Here is a 19,048-nt window from a genome sequence, read left to right on the forward strand (position 1 = left end):
CCTATCTAACTGTAATAGGACAAATGCTGAAACACAGCTTGGGAAGAAATGAAATCAAATCTAGAGAATCCAAATGTAGCCTTACGTTTTCTATACCAGAAACATTGCATGCGATTCCATAACCAGGCTGCTAAATGTCTCTCTGGTAGCTCATCTCCAGGGACGGCCCCTGACGGTCAGCATCTCCTGTATTCACCCCCGTATGCGGCCCTCCTTCCACCTCGCATCTGGTGAACATGGTTTGGTAAATTGCTTTGCCAAAGACAGTGTGGAGGAAGTAGCAATGTGCCAGTTCTGGCCTAGGGACTAAGCTTTAAGGATTGCCAGCTTTCACTTTTGTGTGTTGGGGAACCCTGACCTGCCAGGCAAGAAGTCTGGCTACCCTTCTGGAGAGAATGTATGGAGTGGCAGCATGGAGAGGGAGGGTCTCTGAGGCTACATGGAAAGAGAAAGAGAGACAGAGACAGATATCAATCCAGCCACCCCAGTGTCCGAGAGCCCAACACTGGCACGTGAGTGAGCCATCCTGAGTATTCCAGCCAGGTGTCCAGGTGGCTGCGGCCTCAGCTGACACCACATCAGGCAGATCTGCACAATCAATGCATGGGCTCCTGAGAAGTGAAGAGCCGTTGTTGTCTGAAGCCACGACATGTTAGGGGTGGTTTATTAAGTAAAAGATAAAGAAATAGGCCCCTGTTCCAATGTTTCTAAATAATTCTTTACAACAAAACTTAATAGTAGTGGTGAATATGTAAAGGAAGATATTAAATCATCCTTACTTAGAATAGCTCTACCAAAAAAGAGAGAAACCAACCTCACACAGAGAAAAAATAAAAGGATGCATTCCAAAAGCCACTGTGTGGTATTTAAGGATAAACAACAGAGCTCGTATAACCATCTCAGAATGTAGTATGACAATTATGCTGTACTTACACTACCTTTTAAAAGAGCAAGTCGATGCCATAAAAACTACATTGCCAATAAAACATACATATTTTCACTCTTCAGGTAAAGACACAGCAGGAAAGAATTTGAACAATATGGCCAGATCCAAAGAATAAGCAACCAGGTATAAGACAAACAAAAAAGTATGTGACAGGGACCGGACGGCTCAGTTGGTTAGAGCGCGAGCTCTCAACAAGGTTGCCAGTTCGATTCCCACATGGGATGGTGGGCTGCTCCCCCTGCAACTAAAGATTGAAAATGGCGACTGGACTTGGAGCTGAGCTGCACCCTCCGCAACTAGATTGAAGGACAACGACTTGGAGCTGATGGGCCCTGGAGAAACACACTGTTCCCCAATATTCCCCAATAAAATTTTTTTAAAAGTCTGTGAGAGAAGGAGAGAAAATAAATGTGCATGATGGTCAGTCTGGCCCATTAAGGGAATGATAAGACAAACAACCACCTCTTTTCCTCCACCTTCTCACATTCTCCAGTCCTGTGGCTTTCAAACTTCTTTGAATACCACTAACATTAAGTCATTTTTATATTAAGGCCCAGTACACACATACATATGTGTGTGTGTCTACAGAACTGAAACAAGTTTCAAAAACAATCCTTAAACTCACGCAATAAAAGACAAGTCTTCCACATCAGACTGTGATACAGCTACTTGAGAACAGGGATATTACCGACTTCAATAGATAATTAAATACTCACAGAGACTCGCACAGAGCGTGTATACAGCCGGTAGTAAATAGAAAAGGGACGCTTCCTCCAACTCATCCTTATTGGGTCCCTTTTGGCTCTCTCATTTTTAAACTCATATAGTACATCACTCTCCATTGCAAAGCAGCAAACAATGCTGCTAAATCTAATAGCCAACATATTCGTACTGAAGACTGTCTTAAATGTTGCAATCCAAATCCTGCTTTTTAAGACAGAAAATATTTGGAAATAAAATAGTTTAAGCCACCTTCTGCCACACTTGTAGACTGCATTACTAAATTAAAGGAGTCAGGTCTGTATGGAAGGCCCGTAAATACCAGCGGTTCTCAACAGTGGCTGCATGTTAAGAATCACCTGGGGAGCTTTAAAAAATCCCTTCCAGGCCATATCCCATGCCAATTAAATCAGAACGGGGAGGGAAAGGTTGGTGAGCTTAATTAGTTAGCGTTGTGTCTTAATAAGCCAAGGTAATGGGTTTGCTTTCGCTATGTCATCTGTGGTGACCCCCTTTCTATACCAAGACCTGATTTTACAGAGGTGAGCCATCCTGACACAACACCAACGGTAAGGGAGTTAGTTCAGCAGTTATAGATAAAACCCCTTTACAGAGCACGGCACCACTGTCATCTGAGTTTTTATCTTTGTACAGCAACAAATCATACAAAATTATTCTACAAACACTTGTTTTCCTACATTCCCCTTCATTGTCCTTAAGTATTACTAACACTCAAGGAAGCCTCAGTGAATTATTTAAAAATATATAGCAAAAATGATGTGATTCAAAGAGGCCTAGTATGTTTCTAGTAGGTGTTTCATACAACTCGGCTCTGAGTAGCTTAACTCTACCCCCCTCCAACTTCAAACCTGGATAAAAACACCGTATCTAGGTTTTATGCTGACGGTGCTCCTGGTAGAGATACTGGTTGTGGGGGCAGAGCCCCAGAAAGTAGTTTCCAGGCTCTCGGCCTCACATAGACAGGTGCTGGCTCAGGTAGTAAATGGCCAACTGTGATTGCATGGCCATCAGCTGTGGCTAGTTGGCCGTCAGCTGTAACCAGTGAGCCATTGGCCACTAATATAACTGCTGTGGCTACGCTAGTAGAAAGAGAGAAGAGAAAAAAAAAGAATGGGGGCTAGCAAGAAGATGGCGGCTGGGCTGGCAAGTGTGGATGGCGGTTTGCGGACAGTGTGGATCCAGCCTCCAGTGAGAGTATAGTGCCGCCAGCGAGAATATAGTGGTATGACTCCCCTACCTATGGCTCCGTGGGTGTTCCTTTTTGGCCTCACCATATCCTGCGTTATGTGGGGAGCGGGAGCAGAGACCCTGCAGGCCTCCCCGCACGACAAATGGCGCAGCGAGCAGGGTCCCCCGCATGACACTGGTCATCTGACAGTTTCTTTAGGAATACTGTTTTCGGAACTTTTTTCCAGATCTCAATATGGGCTTAATGTTCTTGAAGCACTTTAAGAGGTGTTTCTAGGTATAAACCATGCTTCAGCACAGTTATGAGAGTCCAGAAGTTTGAATAGTTGTCATTAGGTACGTCTCCAAGTTTATCAAAAAATGAAGCTATTAATAATTTCTTTCCCCCTCAAGTCCTTGAATCTCCCTCATTTCTACTCGGCTGAATTATTTGCCAATTCACGTATTTACTTCTATAAGCAATGTGTTTTTTACTTTCCTTAAGCTTAGAAAGTCACTAAAAACTTCTCATTTCAAATTTGTCTCCAAGCCTTACTTACTCGTATTTTGGAAACGGAAAAGTATTTGACCAACGTCAGATACTTGCAGAGAGTTTGTGAGGTATTAAAAGTTTAATCAAAGAAATCTGAATCAGCACAGCCCTGCCTCAGGATATTGGCCGGATATAGGCCGGCTTTTCAGTTTTTTTCCTTCATTACAGGATTAGCTCTCACCAGCCTGCAAATCTAATTAAAACACTGCTAATGGAAAACATCACCTGTGGCATCATTAGTACCAGGCTCTTTTATGAAACTTCTGAAATCACTGACCTTTGCAGTTTATGGCAAGGTGATGAATGGCAACCTGCAATGATATTCACGGGTTACATATTATAGTCCAGGCGCTCAGACAATTTTGATATAGAAAGTAGAACACCCACTTCAGTATTCAAAGATCTGGTATCTACCATCATAGTATGATCTAACTGGGAAAACAACAAGTTCTGTTTTTGTTTTCCTGTGACTAAGGGAAACCACACTTAGTCCTGCCCGTACTATGCTGAGCCTCAAAGCTGCTTTCCAGGTCCAAAATGTCTGCCAGTGCATTTTTCTTCTTTTTTTTCTTTCTGCTTTTTTTCTTTTTTTTTTTTTTTCTGCTTTTTTTGCAGGTAAGCTGCTTTCCATCTTCACTGGCAAGAAGTATCACTCACCAACTTTGGGGTTCTTCTGCCTGGCCCATTGCATCCCCGCTACCAAACCTAGCTTCAAAGCCATACAGTCTCCATCGTTCCAATTCCTCCCTGTGGAAAGACAGTCACGGGCATTTTTCTGTTTTGTTTTTTTTAAGGCTTCAACTGATAATGACTTTTGGGAAAATCCTAAAAGTACCAGAACACTAGTCCTATGAAATGGTAAAAAGGCTTTAGCTAAATCTTTCCCCTGTATGCTCACAGTGGGAGGGCTTATAAAAATTCTGCTCCTTCAGAACACACCTCTGATGAAAGCCCTTTCTTGCAAAATGGCCAACATAGTCCACGGAGATGTCCCCAACTAGGCGTGACGATGCAATCAAAGCAGAACTATTATTTACTCCCTTTCTTTTATAAGTAGGCAGATAGATAATTTACATTTCTAGAATGTGCAGAGCAGAAGATACCCAGTTCACTGAGCTTCAACCCTTCCCAGGAATGGTAACTAGTTTTTTATCGATATCCTCTAACTGGCAGCCAGAATAACTTTTTTTGTTTGTTTTGTTTTCTTATTTATTTTTTGTTATTAGTTTCAGGTGTACAAAACAACACAGTGATTAGAAATGTACACACCTCATGAAGATAACCCCACCAAGTCTACTACCCATCTGACACTGTACATGGTTATTATAATACTATTCACTATACTCCCTATGCTGTACTTTACATTTTGTGACTACATATACTTTTAATCATAGTAGACATTCAATATTATTTCATATCAGTTTCAGGTGTACAGCGTAGTGGTTAGGCATTTATATAATTTATGAAGTGAGCCCCCCAATAAGTCTAGTAACCACTTGGCACTATACATAGTTTCCACAATATGGTTAACTATATTTCCCTTACTGTATTTCACATCTCCATGACTATTTTGTTACTACCAATTTGTACTTCCTAATCCCTTCACTTTTCTCACCCAGCCCCCCAATGTCCCTCCCCTCTAGCAACCATCAGTTTGTTCTCTGTATCTCCAGAGTAACCTTTAAAAATGTAAATTTAGGGCCAGCCCGGTGGCTCAGGCGGTTAGAGCTCCGTGCTCCTAACTCCAAAGGCTGCCGGTTCGATTCCCACATGGCCCAGTGGGCTCTGCAAGGGATGGTGGGTTCCGCCCCCTGCATCTAAGATTGAACATGGCACCTTGAGCTGAGCTGCCTCTGAGCTGCCGCTGAGCTTCCGGATGGCTCAGTTGATTGGAGTGCGTCCTGTCAACCACAGGGTTGCCAGTTCAACTCCCACAGGGGATGGTGGGCTGTGCCCCCTGCAACTAGAAACAGCAACTAGACCTGGAGCTGAACGGCACCCTCCACAACTAAGACTGAAAGGACAACAACTTGACTTGAAAAAAAGTACACACTGTTCCCCAATAAAGTCCTGTTCCCCTTCCCCAATAAAAAATCTTAAAAAAAAAAAAAAAAAAAGTAAATTTAAAATGTCACTACTCTGTTTGCAATGCTTCAAGGGCTTCCCAATGAAATCTAGATAAAATCCACCGGGCTCCCAAGACCCTTCCAAACTGGACCAGGTTTAGCTTTTCAGTCTCCACTCTTATTATACTTCCTATTTCTCTTTTCCCTTTTTAAAAGTTCCAGATGACAAACTGTAGTTCCTTCTCCTTGCTCTCCTCTCCTCCACTCCAAATCAACTACTACCACTGATTTTTTTTTTTACACATAAATTCACATTTAATCCACACAATCATGCTGTGGGGTAGGAGGAATTATCTCCCCCTCTTCATCTGCCAGTTGAAGAAATTGAGGCTCAAGTAATTTGAGCTGTTGAATAACTTGCCCAAGGTTACACAGCTAGTAAACAGCAGATATAAATCCAGGTTTAGTCTTCCATTCATTCAATAAACACTTATGAGCACTTATGTGCCTGGCACAATTTTAGGCATTGGAGAAACAGTAAACAAATCAATTTTATCCAAGTTTTATCCTTCTTTATTATCACTCAATGCCTGGCCTAAAGCATCACATGTTCAAAACAGTCCTAAGGGGGGGAAAGTAATCAAAAGTTCCCATTCAAGGCTCCAAACATATTTCTAAAGATGGTGCACACCAACATTTGCATGTGTCTATATGTGCAATTCACACTAATAGAATGATAGTATCCGTTAACTGATTTCAATAAAGGGACTCAAAGCTTTTGCAATGGTTGATTCCCCTCCCCAGAAGCTAAATTTCCAGATTTCTGCCTGGCTGTTTCTTTTTCATCATTCAGGTCTCTGCTAAATTCTCCTATCTACAGACACATTCACGGTCACTCTACCTAAAGCAGATCCTACATATATTCATCATGAACTTCTTTCTGAAATTTCCTTGTCTGTCTGTCTGTCTATCTACTCCTCCCCTGAGAATGCAAACTCCAACAGTGCAAGGACCTCATTTGTCACCCTCATACCAACAAGGCTTAGCCATAGTAGGTATTCAATAAACATTATTTAAATAAATGATTAAAATAATAATATGCCCATTAGAAACTCTGAAGCTTTATAATGAGGCTACTCAGCAAATATGAGTGGGTTATACTTGTGGATGAATAGTCCAAAAAATGCGGCTATAATTTATTATCAAATCTGTATTGAGCACCTGGCTATCACAACCCCTGTGAAGAACTCCTGAGTGTTTCTGTGTTACTTGCAATTGCCTCTTCACATACAATTTAACTAATTAAACCTCTCATACAACATTTTTAAACATCTTTCAAACCTACATACCATTGAAACCATCTTATCTTTTGCTCTCGACACAAAGAAGGCAAACTTCCTCCTCCTAGGAAAGCTGAGCCTTACCCAGACTTGGACTCCATCTATTCTGTATCCCCTCGTCTCAATGCAGGTACTAACAAGCTCCTCTATTGGATTCTACCCATTACCATATAATCAATCATGTTTGAGTAGCTCCCATCATTTTTTTTTTAATCTTCCCATAACGCCCCCCTTCAACTACTGCTGCATTTCTCTGTACCTTCACTAGAAATCTCTATATAAACAGAGTCTACGTTTCCTCATCTCGGATTCATGCCTCAAACCATGAGAGGCTTTCACACCACCACTCCATGAAAAGTACTTGCCATGATCACCAATGTCTTCCACGTAGGCAAACTCAATGGTCACTTCTCAGGGATCATCTTACTTCCACTCTCAGCCACATTCAACAAGCTGAAACTCCTGCATTTGCCACTCTCGCCTCTGGCCTCCTGAATATCCTTTCCTGCTTTTCTTCTTACCTTACCAGCAGCATCTTCTCAAGTCCCTTGTGGCAACCCCTCTTCCTCTATAAAACGTCAGGACTTGACTTTGGCTCTTCTCTTTCTACACTCCCAGATGATCTCATTAATTCCCATACATTTAAATATCACCTTATTCTGATGACTCCCCAACATATCTACTAGATCCAGCCTTCTGCTTTGAACTCCCGATTTGCATATTTAAATAGCTACCTAACATTGCCTCTTTGATGTCTCAGGGATATCACATGGACCAGGCAGGTCCAAAGGGGAACTCTCCATCCTCCTCTAAATCTGCCCAGCCTAGCTCCCCCACCCCCTCTTGTATTGGATGGCAACTCGATCCATTAAAATGCTCAATCTAGTACCCTTAGCAATATCCTACACTGATACTTTTCCCTTACCCTCATGTCTATTAACAAGTCCTGTGAATTTTTATCTCCACAATATATCTTGAGTTCATCTGTATTTCAGTAAAGCGCTGGAATTAAAGGGGCAAGTTCTGGAGTTAGACTACTAGAATTCAAATCGTAGCAATAATAATAGCTAGTATTTATTGAGCATTTACAGTTTGCCTGATACTGTCCTAATTATTTTGCATATGTTAACTCATTTAAACTTCATAATAATCTCATGAGGTAATGTTGGGAAAATTGGATATCTATATGAAAAAAATGGAATTGGATGCTTACCAACAAAAATCAATTTTTTAAAAAAATTCACTCTCAGTGGATAAAGACTTAAGTATAAAAAAAAACTATAACTTTTAGAAGACAATATAGGAGAATAACTCTATGGCTTTAGAGTAGGGAAGAATTTTTAGACAAGACATAAATATCATATACCATAAAGAAAAGAAAAAAGAAATACACTAAATTAAGAATTTTGGAACTAAAGACACATAAAGGGAATTGATGAGCCAACAAACTGGGAGATGATACCAGTTACACATATAACTGACAAAAGATGAGTATACAAAATACATTTAAAATTCCCATAAATTAATATGAAGAAAAAAAAACACACTTGGATACTTACTTCTCAGGATAAACACGAATGGCTAATAAACATGTGAAGGTGCTCAGACCCATAAGAAATCAGGATAATGAAAATTAAAACCACAATAAAATCCACGCCCAACAGACTGACACAAATTAAAACACTGACTAAATAAAGTATTGGCCAGGATGCAGAACAACCAAAACACTTAAACTCCAAGTATATCAGGAAAAACAAGAAGCATTATCTTGTACGAAGATGAACAAACTCCATAATCTAGCAATGCCATTATTCTACATTCCTTCTGCCTGGAATATCTTCTTCCTCCATCTTTGCAGAGCCATATCTTACTCTTCTTTCAGATACCACCTTCAGGACGTAGAAGTAGCATTTCTACGTTCTGAACTCCTATAGCACTTTTATAAGTGTTTTTGGCATATCAGTTTCTAGCCTAGATCATATCTATTTATAGAGTCTCTCTTCTCTACCAAATGGTAAGCAAGTAAAAGACAAGAACCTGTTTTTCTTTCAATTGTTGCAGCACTAGACGTAGCACCTGCGTATGTGAGAGTACGGTAGACGCAAAGCTACAGAACCAAGCTGTACAAAACCTAGCATGTAGTAGACTCTCAAATATTTGTTGAATGAATAAATAAAAATCTGCTTAGTGACAATGAATCAACCAAGACTTGCTATACATATAACACATGAACTAGTAGTGAAAGGAGAAATCAGAACACCAATCTGTGTATCCAAAGGACCAAATTAATTTTTCTCCCAGATTCTAGCCTGATGACACTTAGTGAGTGAGTCAACTACCAGCTACAAACAACTGCAAACAAAGCAGATAAAGAATGAGGGCAGGATAGGAGGAGGCAGAACACAGAAGGAGACCAAAGCAAAGTAGGAGAAAGAATGGCAACATTGCTGGATTGGAGGTCATCTTCCATAATTATAAGACGGCAAGAAAACTATAAGAAAGTAAGGAAAAAAAAATCTATGGATCTTCAGTAAAGAGACAACAAATGCTAGGACACCTTAAAAAGATGAAGAAAGCTAACCAGCAACAGATTATGCAGTAGACACTTTATTCCTTAAATTTATTATGCAGTATTTTAGACACATAAAAAGGTAAAAAAAAAAAAAAAAAAGTATAACGAATGTGTACCTGTGTGCACTCCACTCAAGAAATAGAGCACTAAAAGTTGAAGCCCCCTGTATCCTTCCTCAAATTATATCCCCCTCTATCTCCCAGAGACAAGAGCATCCTAAATTTGGAGTTAAACATTCTTACACATTTATTTTTATTTTTACAGCAGTGCCATCTTTTAAAACATAGTGGACAGACTTTGCAGCACAGAGAAGCTGGTCTAAAGATACTGTCCATCATAAGAGACTCAGAATGAAAGGGAAATTAAAGGACAGTCAGTAACAACTGACCAACTCCAAGACAAAGAAAAATTTGAAGATTTGCAAGATGGATAGGTGATAAAGGGGAAAAAAGGAAAACAGTAGAAAAAGAACAGTAGATACAGACAAGATGGTCAGAGAGGCACTCCATGTGGAGCAATGCCAGAACTGAGGCTTTTATTCAAAGTGAAATGCAAAATCATTGCAAGTTTTCAGGAGAAAAGTAACATGATCTAATCCACATTTTAAATAAAGTGATCATATAATTTATCATTCATACAGGGACCCTTTGGTGAGTAAAGGAGGACGCAAGTAATAGTTACCTCAGGTAACTAACATCAACAAGACCTTAATTTTAAAAGGTTGCTGCATGGAGTCTGCTTGAAGGGGTTTTTCTGGCCACATGTGGAATAATATGATCAAAATATACAGTGGCAGTAAGAGATGATAACCTATTGCATAAAGTAAGAATCTGTGAAGATACAGTGATAAAAATAAATAATAAGAAGGGAGGCTCTTGAAAGCCACTTAATAAATGTAGAAGGAAAGACATAATTAGAAAATCAACGTTTAGCAACCATCATAAAGACAATCAAATAGGGCAAGAATCATCAATAAATGCTAAAATTGGTCGGTGAAAGTTTGGAAATTGGAAATAGGATATGTACGTAGTCTCAGAGTATCTCCCCACAAAACACTTACTAATTACAAAAGGCAAAATAGTAAATTTACAATGGAGAAAACTGGCGTACACCACGTTAACGAAATGGTCAAAGTTAACATTGCCAGCAATGGGACCAATGAACAGCCTGTGCTCCTACTACGACACACAGAGAACTCAGCACCACTTCTTAGGTATCGCTACCCAAAGTGCATAACCTGAATCTAATCAGGAGGCAACAACAGACAAACCCAAATGCAGCGACACTCTACAAAATAACTGGCCTGTCTTCATCCAATTGTCAAGGTCATAAAAATACAAAGAAAGACTTAGGAATGCTTCAAGATGAAAGGAGACAAAAGAGATGACAACTGAAACAATACATGATCTTGGATATTCTTCTGCTATGAAGTACATTAAGACACTTGGCAAAATCAGAGTAAGACACAGAAAAGGCACTGGACAAAATACAGCAACACCCTTTGATGGTAAAACCACTCAGCTAAACCTTGAAGACATTATGCTAAGTGAAATCAGGCGGTCACAAAAGGACAAACGTGTATGATTCCACATATATGAGATTCCTAGAGTAGTAAAATTCAGAGATAGAAAGAATGATGGTTGCCAAGGGCTGGGGACATAAGTGATTCATGGGTACAGAGTTTCAGTTTGGGGTGATGAAAAAGTTCTGACGATGAACTGCGCTGATGGCTGCACAACAATATCAATGTACTTAATGCCCCTGAACTGTGCACTTGAAAAATAGCTAAAATGAGAAATTTTTTGTTATATTTTAGCACAATAAATCTATCCCTCCTCCCCTCCCTCTCGGCAAACCAGGACTAGAAGGAAACTTCCTTAACATTAAAAAGGAATTTATGAGACGTCCACATCTCAACGGTGACAGACTGAACGCATTGCGGCTAAGATCAGGAACGAGACCGGGAAGCACCACTGCTATTCCACACCGTCCTGGAAGTCCCAGCCAGAACAATTAGGCAAGAAAAAGAAATAAAAGGCATACAAATTGGAAAAGAAGAAGCAAAACTATCTCTACTTGCAGATGACATGATTATAGAGAAAAATCCCATAGGATCCACAAAAAACTACTAGAGCTAATAAATGAATTCAGCAAAATTGCAGGATTGGAGATGAACACAAAAAGGCCGTTGTTTCTATGCCCAAACGTCCATCAGTGGATGAATGGATAAACAATTATGATATATACATACGATGGCATATTCCTCAGACATAAAAAAAAAGAATGACGTACTGAAGTATTAATACATGCTGCAATGTGGACGAACCCTGAAAACTTATGCTGAGTGAAAGAAGCTAGACACAAAAAGTCACACGTTATATGATTCCATTATATGAAATATTTAGACTAGGTAAATCCATAGAGACATGATGCATATTAGTGGTTACAAGGGAGAGAAGGGAAATGGGGAGCAAGTGTTTCATAGGTACAGGGTTTTGTTTTGGGGTGCTGAAAAATGGTTTGGAACTCGATAGAGGTGGTGGTCGTACAACACTGTGAACACCCCAAATGCCACTGAACTGTTCACTTTAAAACGGTTAATTTCATGTCATGTGAATTCCACCTCAATTTAAAAAAAAAAAGAAAGGGTAAAGAATTTTTAAAAACACAAAATTTAATCTTTACTTTTTTAATAACAGTTCTATTGAAATACAATTCATTATATCACATAATTCACCCATTTAAAGTATACAATTGTCTTTAGTGTAGTCACAGAGTTGTGCAACCATCACAAGTTTAGAACATTTTTATCACACACCTACCGCCCCCCCAAAAAATGGTACCCATCAGCAGTCTTTCTCCATTCCCTCCTCTCCCATAGCTCTGGTTAACGCTAATCTACTTTCTGTCTCTGGAGATTTGCCTGTATATTTCATAGAAATGGAATCATGTCTTTTTGTGACTGGCTTCTTTCATTCAGCATGTTTCCAGGGAATCTCCTGTTTTTAACGATAAAGTATCTACTATGTATTAAAATGTAAGGAGAAATGTGAGATTAAAGAACCACTTATGAAAAGAACATACTGAATACAATGGCAGATCAATAATCAAAAACAGAAATCTAGTTAAGATGAATCTCTATAAACCATTAAAATAAGCAAAATAGAATAAAACAAATATATTACAAAAAAAATTTTATAAAACAAATTGCTTGTCAAAGAAAACGTGTTCAGGCGTTGGAAAAACAATCACAAGGTCTAATTAAAAGGAGAAACAGGAAGAACAAAAAACCATTGCCTTTGTCTATCAAAACCTCTCTAGTCAGTGTTTCTCAAAATGTGGTCCCTGGGCTACCTGCATCAAAATCATCTAAGAACTTGTTTTAAAACATTGGATTTCTGGTCTGTGCCCAATCACCAAAGATGGAACCCTGGAAACTATTTTTAATAAGTATTCTAGGTGAGTCTTATGAATACTAAAGTTTGAGAACTAATATCTTATTAACACAAATTAATACAAATGAGTAAATGTATGCAAGATCTAAGATAACAGTGACAAGAGCAAAACACATGAAAAAAGAAGGTGAAAAAAATAAAATTTTGGCACATTGTGCTCTTAAGAAAACATTATGTTTGATGTTTGAAAATGATGTTTTGAAAACTCCTCTGGATTTGATGACGGCAAAAAATTCTAAATGTGTAAATATGCCAGCCATTCTTACTGATACCTGTGAAACCACTCAGACACAGAAAGCATTCACTAGTATTAAGGTCGCATGGTAGAGTGCTTAGTAGATAAACAAATGTCTGTTGACAATGTTAACTACTTTTATAACAAGTACAGTTATGTTTCATTATCTCTATCCTAAACTCTGAAAACCTAGACAAAAACTGAGCATTTTGCTGTGGTAATCTTTACATGAACAATAGCATAAATTGTCAAACATTATATCAGATTATGGCATGCAAGCTCAGGGTCCAGACATGTACTTTCAGACCAAGTTAATCTATGTTTATGGTCAGACTCATGTAAACAAGAACAGGCAAAACTAGAGTTAAATGTCTCAAGACTAAAAGCAGTGTGTGATAGAACTCAAATTTCCCTGAAAATCGCTAAAATATGCATACACGGAAAGCCTTTATTATTCTAACTGTAAGCAAAGATTCCTGAAGATGCAGTATTAAGTTCTAACTCATAATTTTATTTCACAAGGAAAGTCTACTTTGGTTTAACAGGGATAAAGAAAGGACGTTTACATTATGTAATTCTCAAAGGATCTTACTATCAGAATACAAAATTTGTCCACTTTCTCCAAAAAGCATCTTTCCCAATTAAAGTGTGATGTTCTACAGTCTCTTTTGACTCCCTTATTTAGCTTACCCAAATATTTAGATGCAGATGTTTCAACATTTCCAGACATAATTCTTACACAGCTTACAAACGAAACAAACTATACTGGGGGAATGAAGTAGCTAATGCATGCAAATAAATACACTACATGGGAAAGTTATGTTGCTTTCAAAGAATATTTTTATTTACTATCACCATTTGACTTGAAGGTCTAGAAGCATCTAAAAGCTCTCTTTGATAGTTTTTCATTTTACAGGCCTTGTGCAGGCTATGATACAGATGTGCGGACTTCTTCACCAAGGTCTCACATTTCCTTCCAACAAGCACTCAACCAATATTCATCATAACCACCAGTTCCCAACTCCTCAGCTCCCTAGACGTCCCTCCCATGTTCAATGTGGCCTCTTTTTCACGTAAGTCCAGTCCAGCCTACACACACACACACACACACACACACACACACACACACACACACCATCAGTCTCCAAGATTCCCACATTGGCACAACAGCCTCTCAACATTCATCTGGTTGCTAATCGAGGGCCATTCCTCCTTCTTCCTCTGACTCCGCGGACATGACACTGTCTAAAATCTCTTGCTCCATGTCTTCCACAATAATCACTACTTAAAGCGACGAAAAGAAACAAGTCCCTTTTCCCTAACCGCAGACAGCTTCTTTAACTCGATACACTCCCGCCAACTACCCCCGGCCCCCATCCCTATTCTCTATCCTTTCTTTGCCTTTGTTATTCAGAAGGTGCAGGGGCTGGGAAAATCTCACTCACCTCATGCTATAGGCACCAGCACCCAGCTCCTGGCCGATCCCCGACAGACTAGCATCAAAGTCCTGCACCAGCCCGGATTCAATCACTTCATCCGCCAGAGGCAGCTTCAGAGCCCAGGCCATCCTGGCTCCTTCCTTGCCCCAGGAGACACCGTTTCTTGCACAAAGGTGAGTAGTGTGATTCTACCCAACGGGGGCAAGAATGCAGAAAACTCCCAACCAAGATCTCCCACTCAGTACCCACCAGCCACCCCCCAAGCCCGACCCGCAATGTCCGCACACCTAACCTCCCGTACCCTTGGCTCCTTGTCCTGGGCTGTCCAGACTTCCAAAATCCCTCCCACCCAGCTCCCTGGAGCCGTGCGAGGGTCCTACCGCCTAATTATCCCAGACTGCCCGGAGGCAGCCCTGGACTCCCACTCCCTAGGCTGTCCCCGTTTGGTCGTGGTGGTCACTCGCTGCTTCCCAGAGGAGCAGCAGCCACCCGCCGCCTACCCAGCGCTCCCACGCCGCTTTCGCACCTTTTCCTCCCGCCCCCTTCTGCTGGGAGCCCCCTCCCTCCCGGGGACCCAGTCTCCCCTTCCCCTCCAGGCCTCGCTTCCGGTCAGCCCCAAGATCACTTCCGGTCACCCCCACGGTTCTTAGAACTACATCCAGGTTCCTGCCCGGCCGAATCCCTGTCCCCTGCGGCCCCGCAAGCCTCGAAACATGGAAGGAGAAAGTCCAGCACGGACTTGAAACCCAGCCTCGCCAAGCGCCTCCGCCGCCCGCCCTCCCGGCGCCAACCAATCATGGCGCCCCCTTCCTTTGCCGGTCCGGCGAACGTGACGTGACCCTGTCGATCACCAATGAAAAAGAGACTTCGTCGGCCTCGGCAGTGATGATAGGTTAGTTAACCGATGGCTCCCCGCCCCGAAGATGGGCTGGGCGATCTGGGAGAGGACCTGGCGTGCGTCAGGTGTCTCAGTTTAAACGTCCTTCCCTGTGGCGACCCTCGGTCCGGCACCCGCTGGATACTGAGTCCGCACCCTAAGGCGTGGGTGGAGCCTTTGCTCTGGTTTTCCGAACCCACACCCAGCCCTGGCGGGCCCCACCGTTTCCGAGATGCTCCCTAAGGGCGCTCTTTTGCTCCCGGAATACTCTCCTTAAACTCACCTCCCTGGAGGTCACGACTCTGCTTAAGTCCCCCTTCCCTCTATCGTCATCCTATCTTCTTCATTCTTCTTAATGTATTGGAGCAACAAGACATGAGAAAGGTGCAAATGTGGTTTTTAAAAGGTGGTGGTCTGAGGATCAGCATTTGGGCTGGCGTCTTCACTTACTAGTTTGGGGACTTCAGAATAAGTGCTTAATCTCAGTGAAATTAAGCTTCCTCATTGGAAATGTAGGGATAACCATGCTTGTTCCGCCTTCCTACTTTGAGGACTAAATAATAACGTCTATTGTTTATTGAGCGTCATCTATATACAAGGAACTTAATTACATTATCAGTAATCCCCAAGACAGTCATGTAACTAGAATTATAATTCTAAAGGTAAGTATTTTACCAACAAGCAGAGAGAGGAGGCTAAGCACTTAAATTGGCCAGAGCTAAATTGATGTGCCAACTTCAGAGCCTGACATTTTTCACAAGACATTGCCTATATGTGAAAGTATTGGTTCATTGTTGTATTCCATTGTTGAATTTTTTACAATCTGCCTTGAATTGAAATATTGCCTATATCTGCCTTTTCCACTAGACCATGATCTATAGAGAATAAGTCTTTCTCACGCTTGTGTTCTAAATATCTCCCAGATAGTTCCTGCATTCGCTGGACTTTTTAAAATGTAAAAATACTTACTGAATTAAAAAAAGAAAGAGGTTGACATGAAGTTGACAGTATTTCCCCTGTTTCAGCCACAGGCTTCTCTTTTTGAGGTCTCTAGGCTTACCCATTTTCTTACCTTAATAAGCATCCACTGGCATCCAAGTCTTGGTTCATTCTTGTGATGTGCAGTATCTCTTCAAGCCATATTTTCTTACCTTGAGGCAGTTTTATCTCAAAACATGCCTATGGGTTAAACAAAAAAACAACAAAAAAAAATGGGTCCTGGGCTCAGAGACCAAAAGAGAGATGTCATAATCAAAATTCTTTGTATTCAAGCATTATATCCTGGGTATTTAAAACATCTATTAGGTAGAAAACCATGCCTCGATGGACCAACAGCTCCATGACTAGATGCTTAATCTTGGGCAAGTAACTTTACATCTCTGAGCCTCAGTATTTTAATCTATAAATTAGTGAAAGATGGTATTAACCTTCTCCCAAAATTATTGTGAGGATTAAATAAAGTGCCAAGATGCCACATAAATAATAATTATTCAATAAATGTTAACTCCAGTCTCCCACTAGCCCCTTTCTGCTTCTCTTAAGATTAGGTTGGTATTATTATCCTATTTTTAAAAATTAACTTACATTGTATGGTATGTTATGGTTTTAGTAGTACTTGAACATATGTTGTCTTATTTAATCCTCAGAAGTTTTTGTTTCTTTTTTTAATGTGGAGAAACTGAGACTAAGAGAGGGCAGAGTGATCAAGCTCTATATATAACTTCTTTAGAAATTATCCTGAAAATTACTCTGTGATTCAGCAACTTCACACTACCCTAGAGAACTCTTGCACATACATAGCAGGAGACTTGTATGAGAATGTTCATGGCAGCATTATTTATAGCAGCAAAACAAATGTCCACCAATAAGAAAAAGGATAAACTAGACTGTAGGAGAATATTAGACAGCAGTGAAAATGAATACAGCTACTCTCAAACACATGAATAAATCAATCTTAGAATTTGGGTGGGAAATGCAGAAGTCTGTACAATGTGACATCACTTTATAAAGATCAAACCCCAGAAATTAAGCAATATACCATTTAGGGAAATATACATACATTCCTTTACAAAGGAATGAAAGGATAAACACAACTCTAGATGGTCACATTAAGGAAAGGCAGGGGAATGGGCGAGGGAAGGAACTCAAAAGTAGCTTCAAGAATGGTAATAGTCTATTTAAGGTGAATGGTAGGTCCATGGCTGATTGTTTCATCATTATGCTTCATAACTTACAAAATATATTCTTGAATTTGTAACAAATATTACATAAATTAGCAACTGAGCCAGGAACTACAGTCCAGGTCCCTGATTCTCTTAGCGGGGCTTTGTCTACAGTGATACCTCTCTGCTGGTGGTACAAGTTCCTAGGAATCGCACAGATACAGAGCAAATAGTAGCTAATAAGGGCAGTCTCATGTTTACTGAGCCCTTCCTAAGTGCCAAGCCCTGACTAGGTGTTTTATATATATATTCTCATTTCATCTTCACATCACCCCCGTAAGGAAGATACCATTACTAGATGAATTTCTAGATAAGGAAACTGAGGCTTAGAAAAATTAATTGGCTTGTCTAGGGTCACTCAGCTTGAGAGTGGTAAAGTCTGACTGACTGCCCTCGTAGTCTGGGCATCTAACCATCATGCCACCCTGTCCCTGGGGATGGTTATAACCTTAAAAAGATCTGCTTCCTTCCTGTTCTTTTCAGAGGTGAATTTGAAGCTTGTGGAAGTGAGAATATTGAATTTTCAGAAAATTGTGCCCATGAGGAATACTGGAGGAAGGATGTTTTCTCTATACAGAAAAATAGCTCAAAGGGAATGGATTTAAAATAAAACAAGGAGTATTCAGATTAGATGTTTGGAAGAGATAACTGTGCCATATCCAGGAATCTCAATGGAACCTTGTTCTCTGGGAAATATTTAGAAAAAGAAAAACATGTATTTCTTGGAAATGTTTGAGCCTATGTTTAAATTCTGAACCAAAATAGAGACTTCACAAAGGTTTTCCTTACCTTAATTCTGATTAATTCTAAAATAAACAGGTGAAATGAAAGGTGATTCCTAAGCCTTGGCCTGTCCCAATTGGAATGCAGATCAGCCTTGAGATTTATGTCCTTGAGCCTAGTTCCCCGAGGGGAGAAGATCCTTGGAATTTTATGACTGGGAGGAGTGGACTTTTTCCTCCTCCCCTTTCCTCAAAATAACTAAGAGTGAAATTAGAGTGCCAGGGCTGGAAACCCAGGGATTCCAGGGACAGTCCTAGGGGCTCTGCCTCCAAAATAAGATCACCAGTGTTTTCCTGGGAATCCAGCAACACTTACCAATAAACCAAATTTTTGCAGTTATAAATCCATCCCACAACAAAAATCATGGCTCTTGTTAGATATAATAAATATCACTAATTAACCGGAGAACGTGTGGCACAGAGTTCCAAATTCAGTATTCTAGACCATTGGGTAAAGTTAAGGCTCATTGTGAAGGGTTCTTGTCCCTAGAATAGGTCCTGAAATTAGGCTGTTTAGATGGAACATAGCAAGGTTTACCAGGTGGGTAGAAACATGGAAATCCTACCAAAGAGATCAGGAAAGACAGCAATCCCCAGTAAGTAAGGGGTTAGGTTAAGCACCCAGGCTTTAGAGACAGCCCACCTGTGTTCAA

General features: G+C 40.4%; 1 protein-coding gene across 3 annotated transcripts in view; it reads right to left on the reverse strand.

Moving 5' to 3' along the window:
* TFCP2 (transcription factor CP2) overlaps positions 1–15,302 on the reverse strand; it is a 39,173-nt gene extending 23,871 nt beyond the window's left edge. For 2 of the 3 annotated variants that reach the window (XR_012493977.2, XM_019724552.3), the window contains exon 1: positions 14,521–15,302. Coding sequence is in view for 2 of the 3 variants with exons in the window: in XM_019724552.3 (XP_019580111.1) it covers positions 14,521–14,642 (122 nt within the window). In the remaining variant the exon portion in view is untranslated. The remainder of the gene's footprint in view (positions 1–14,520) is intronic. The other variant, XM_019724551.3, reaches the window with a different exon arrangement.
* Positions 15,303–19,048: the final 3,746 nt, after the last annotated feature.

This window comes from Rhinolophus sinicus, chromosome 1 (assembly GCF_057876585.1).
Source record: "Rhinolophus sinicus isolate RSI-liver-muscle chromosome 1, RSI-T2T, whole genome shotgun sequence".
In the NCBI taxonomy this organism is placed as follows: domain Eukaryota; kingdom Metazoa; phylum Chordata; class Mammalia; order Chiroptera; family Rhinolophidae; genus Rhinolophus; species Rhinolophus sinicus.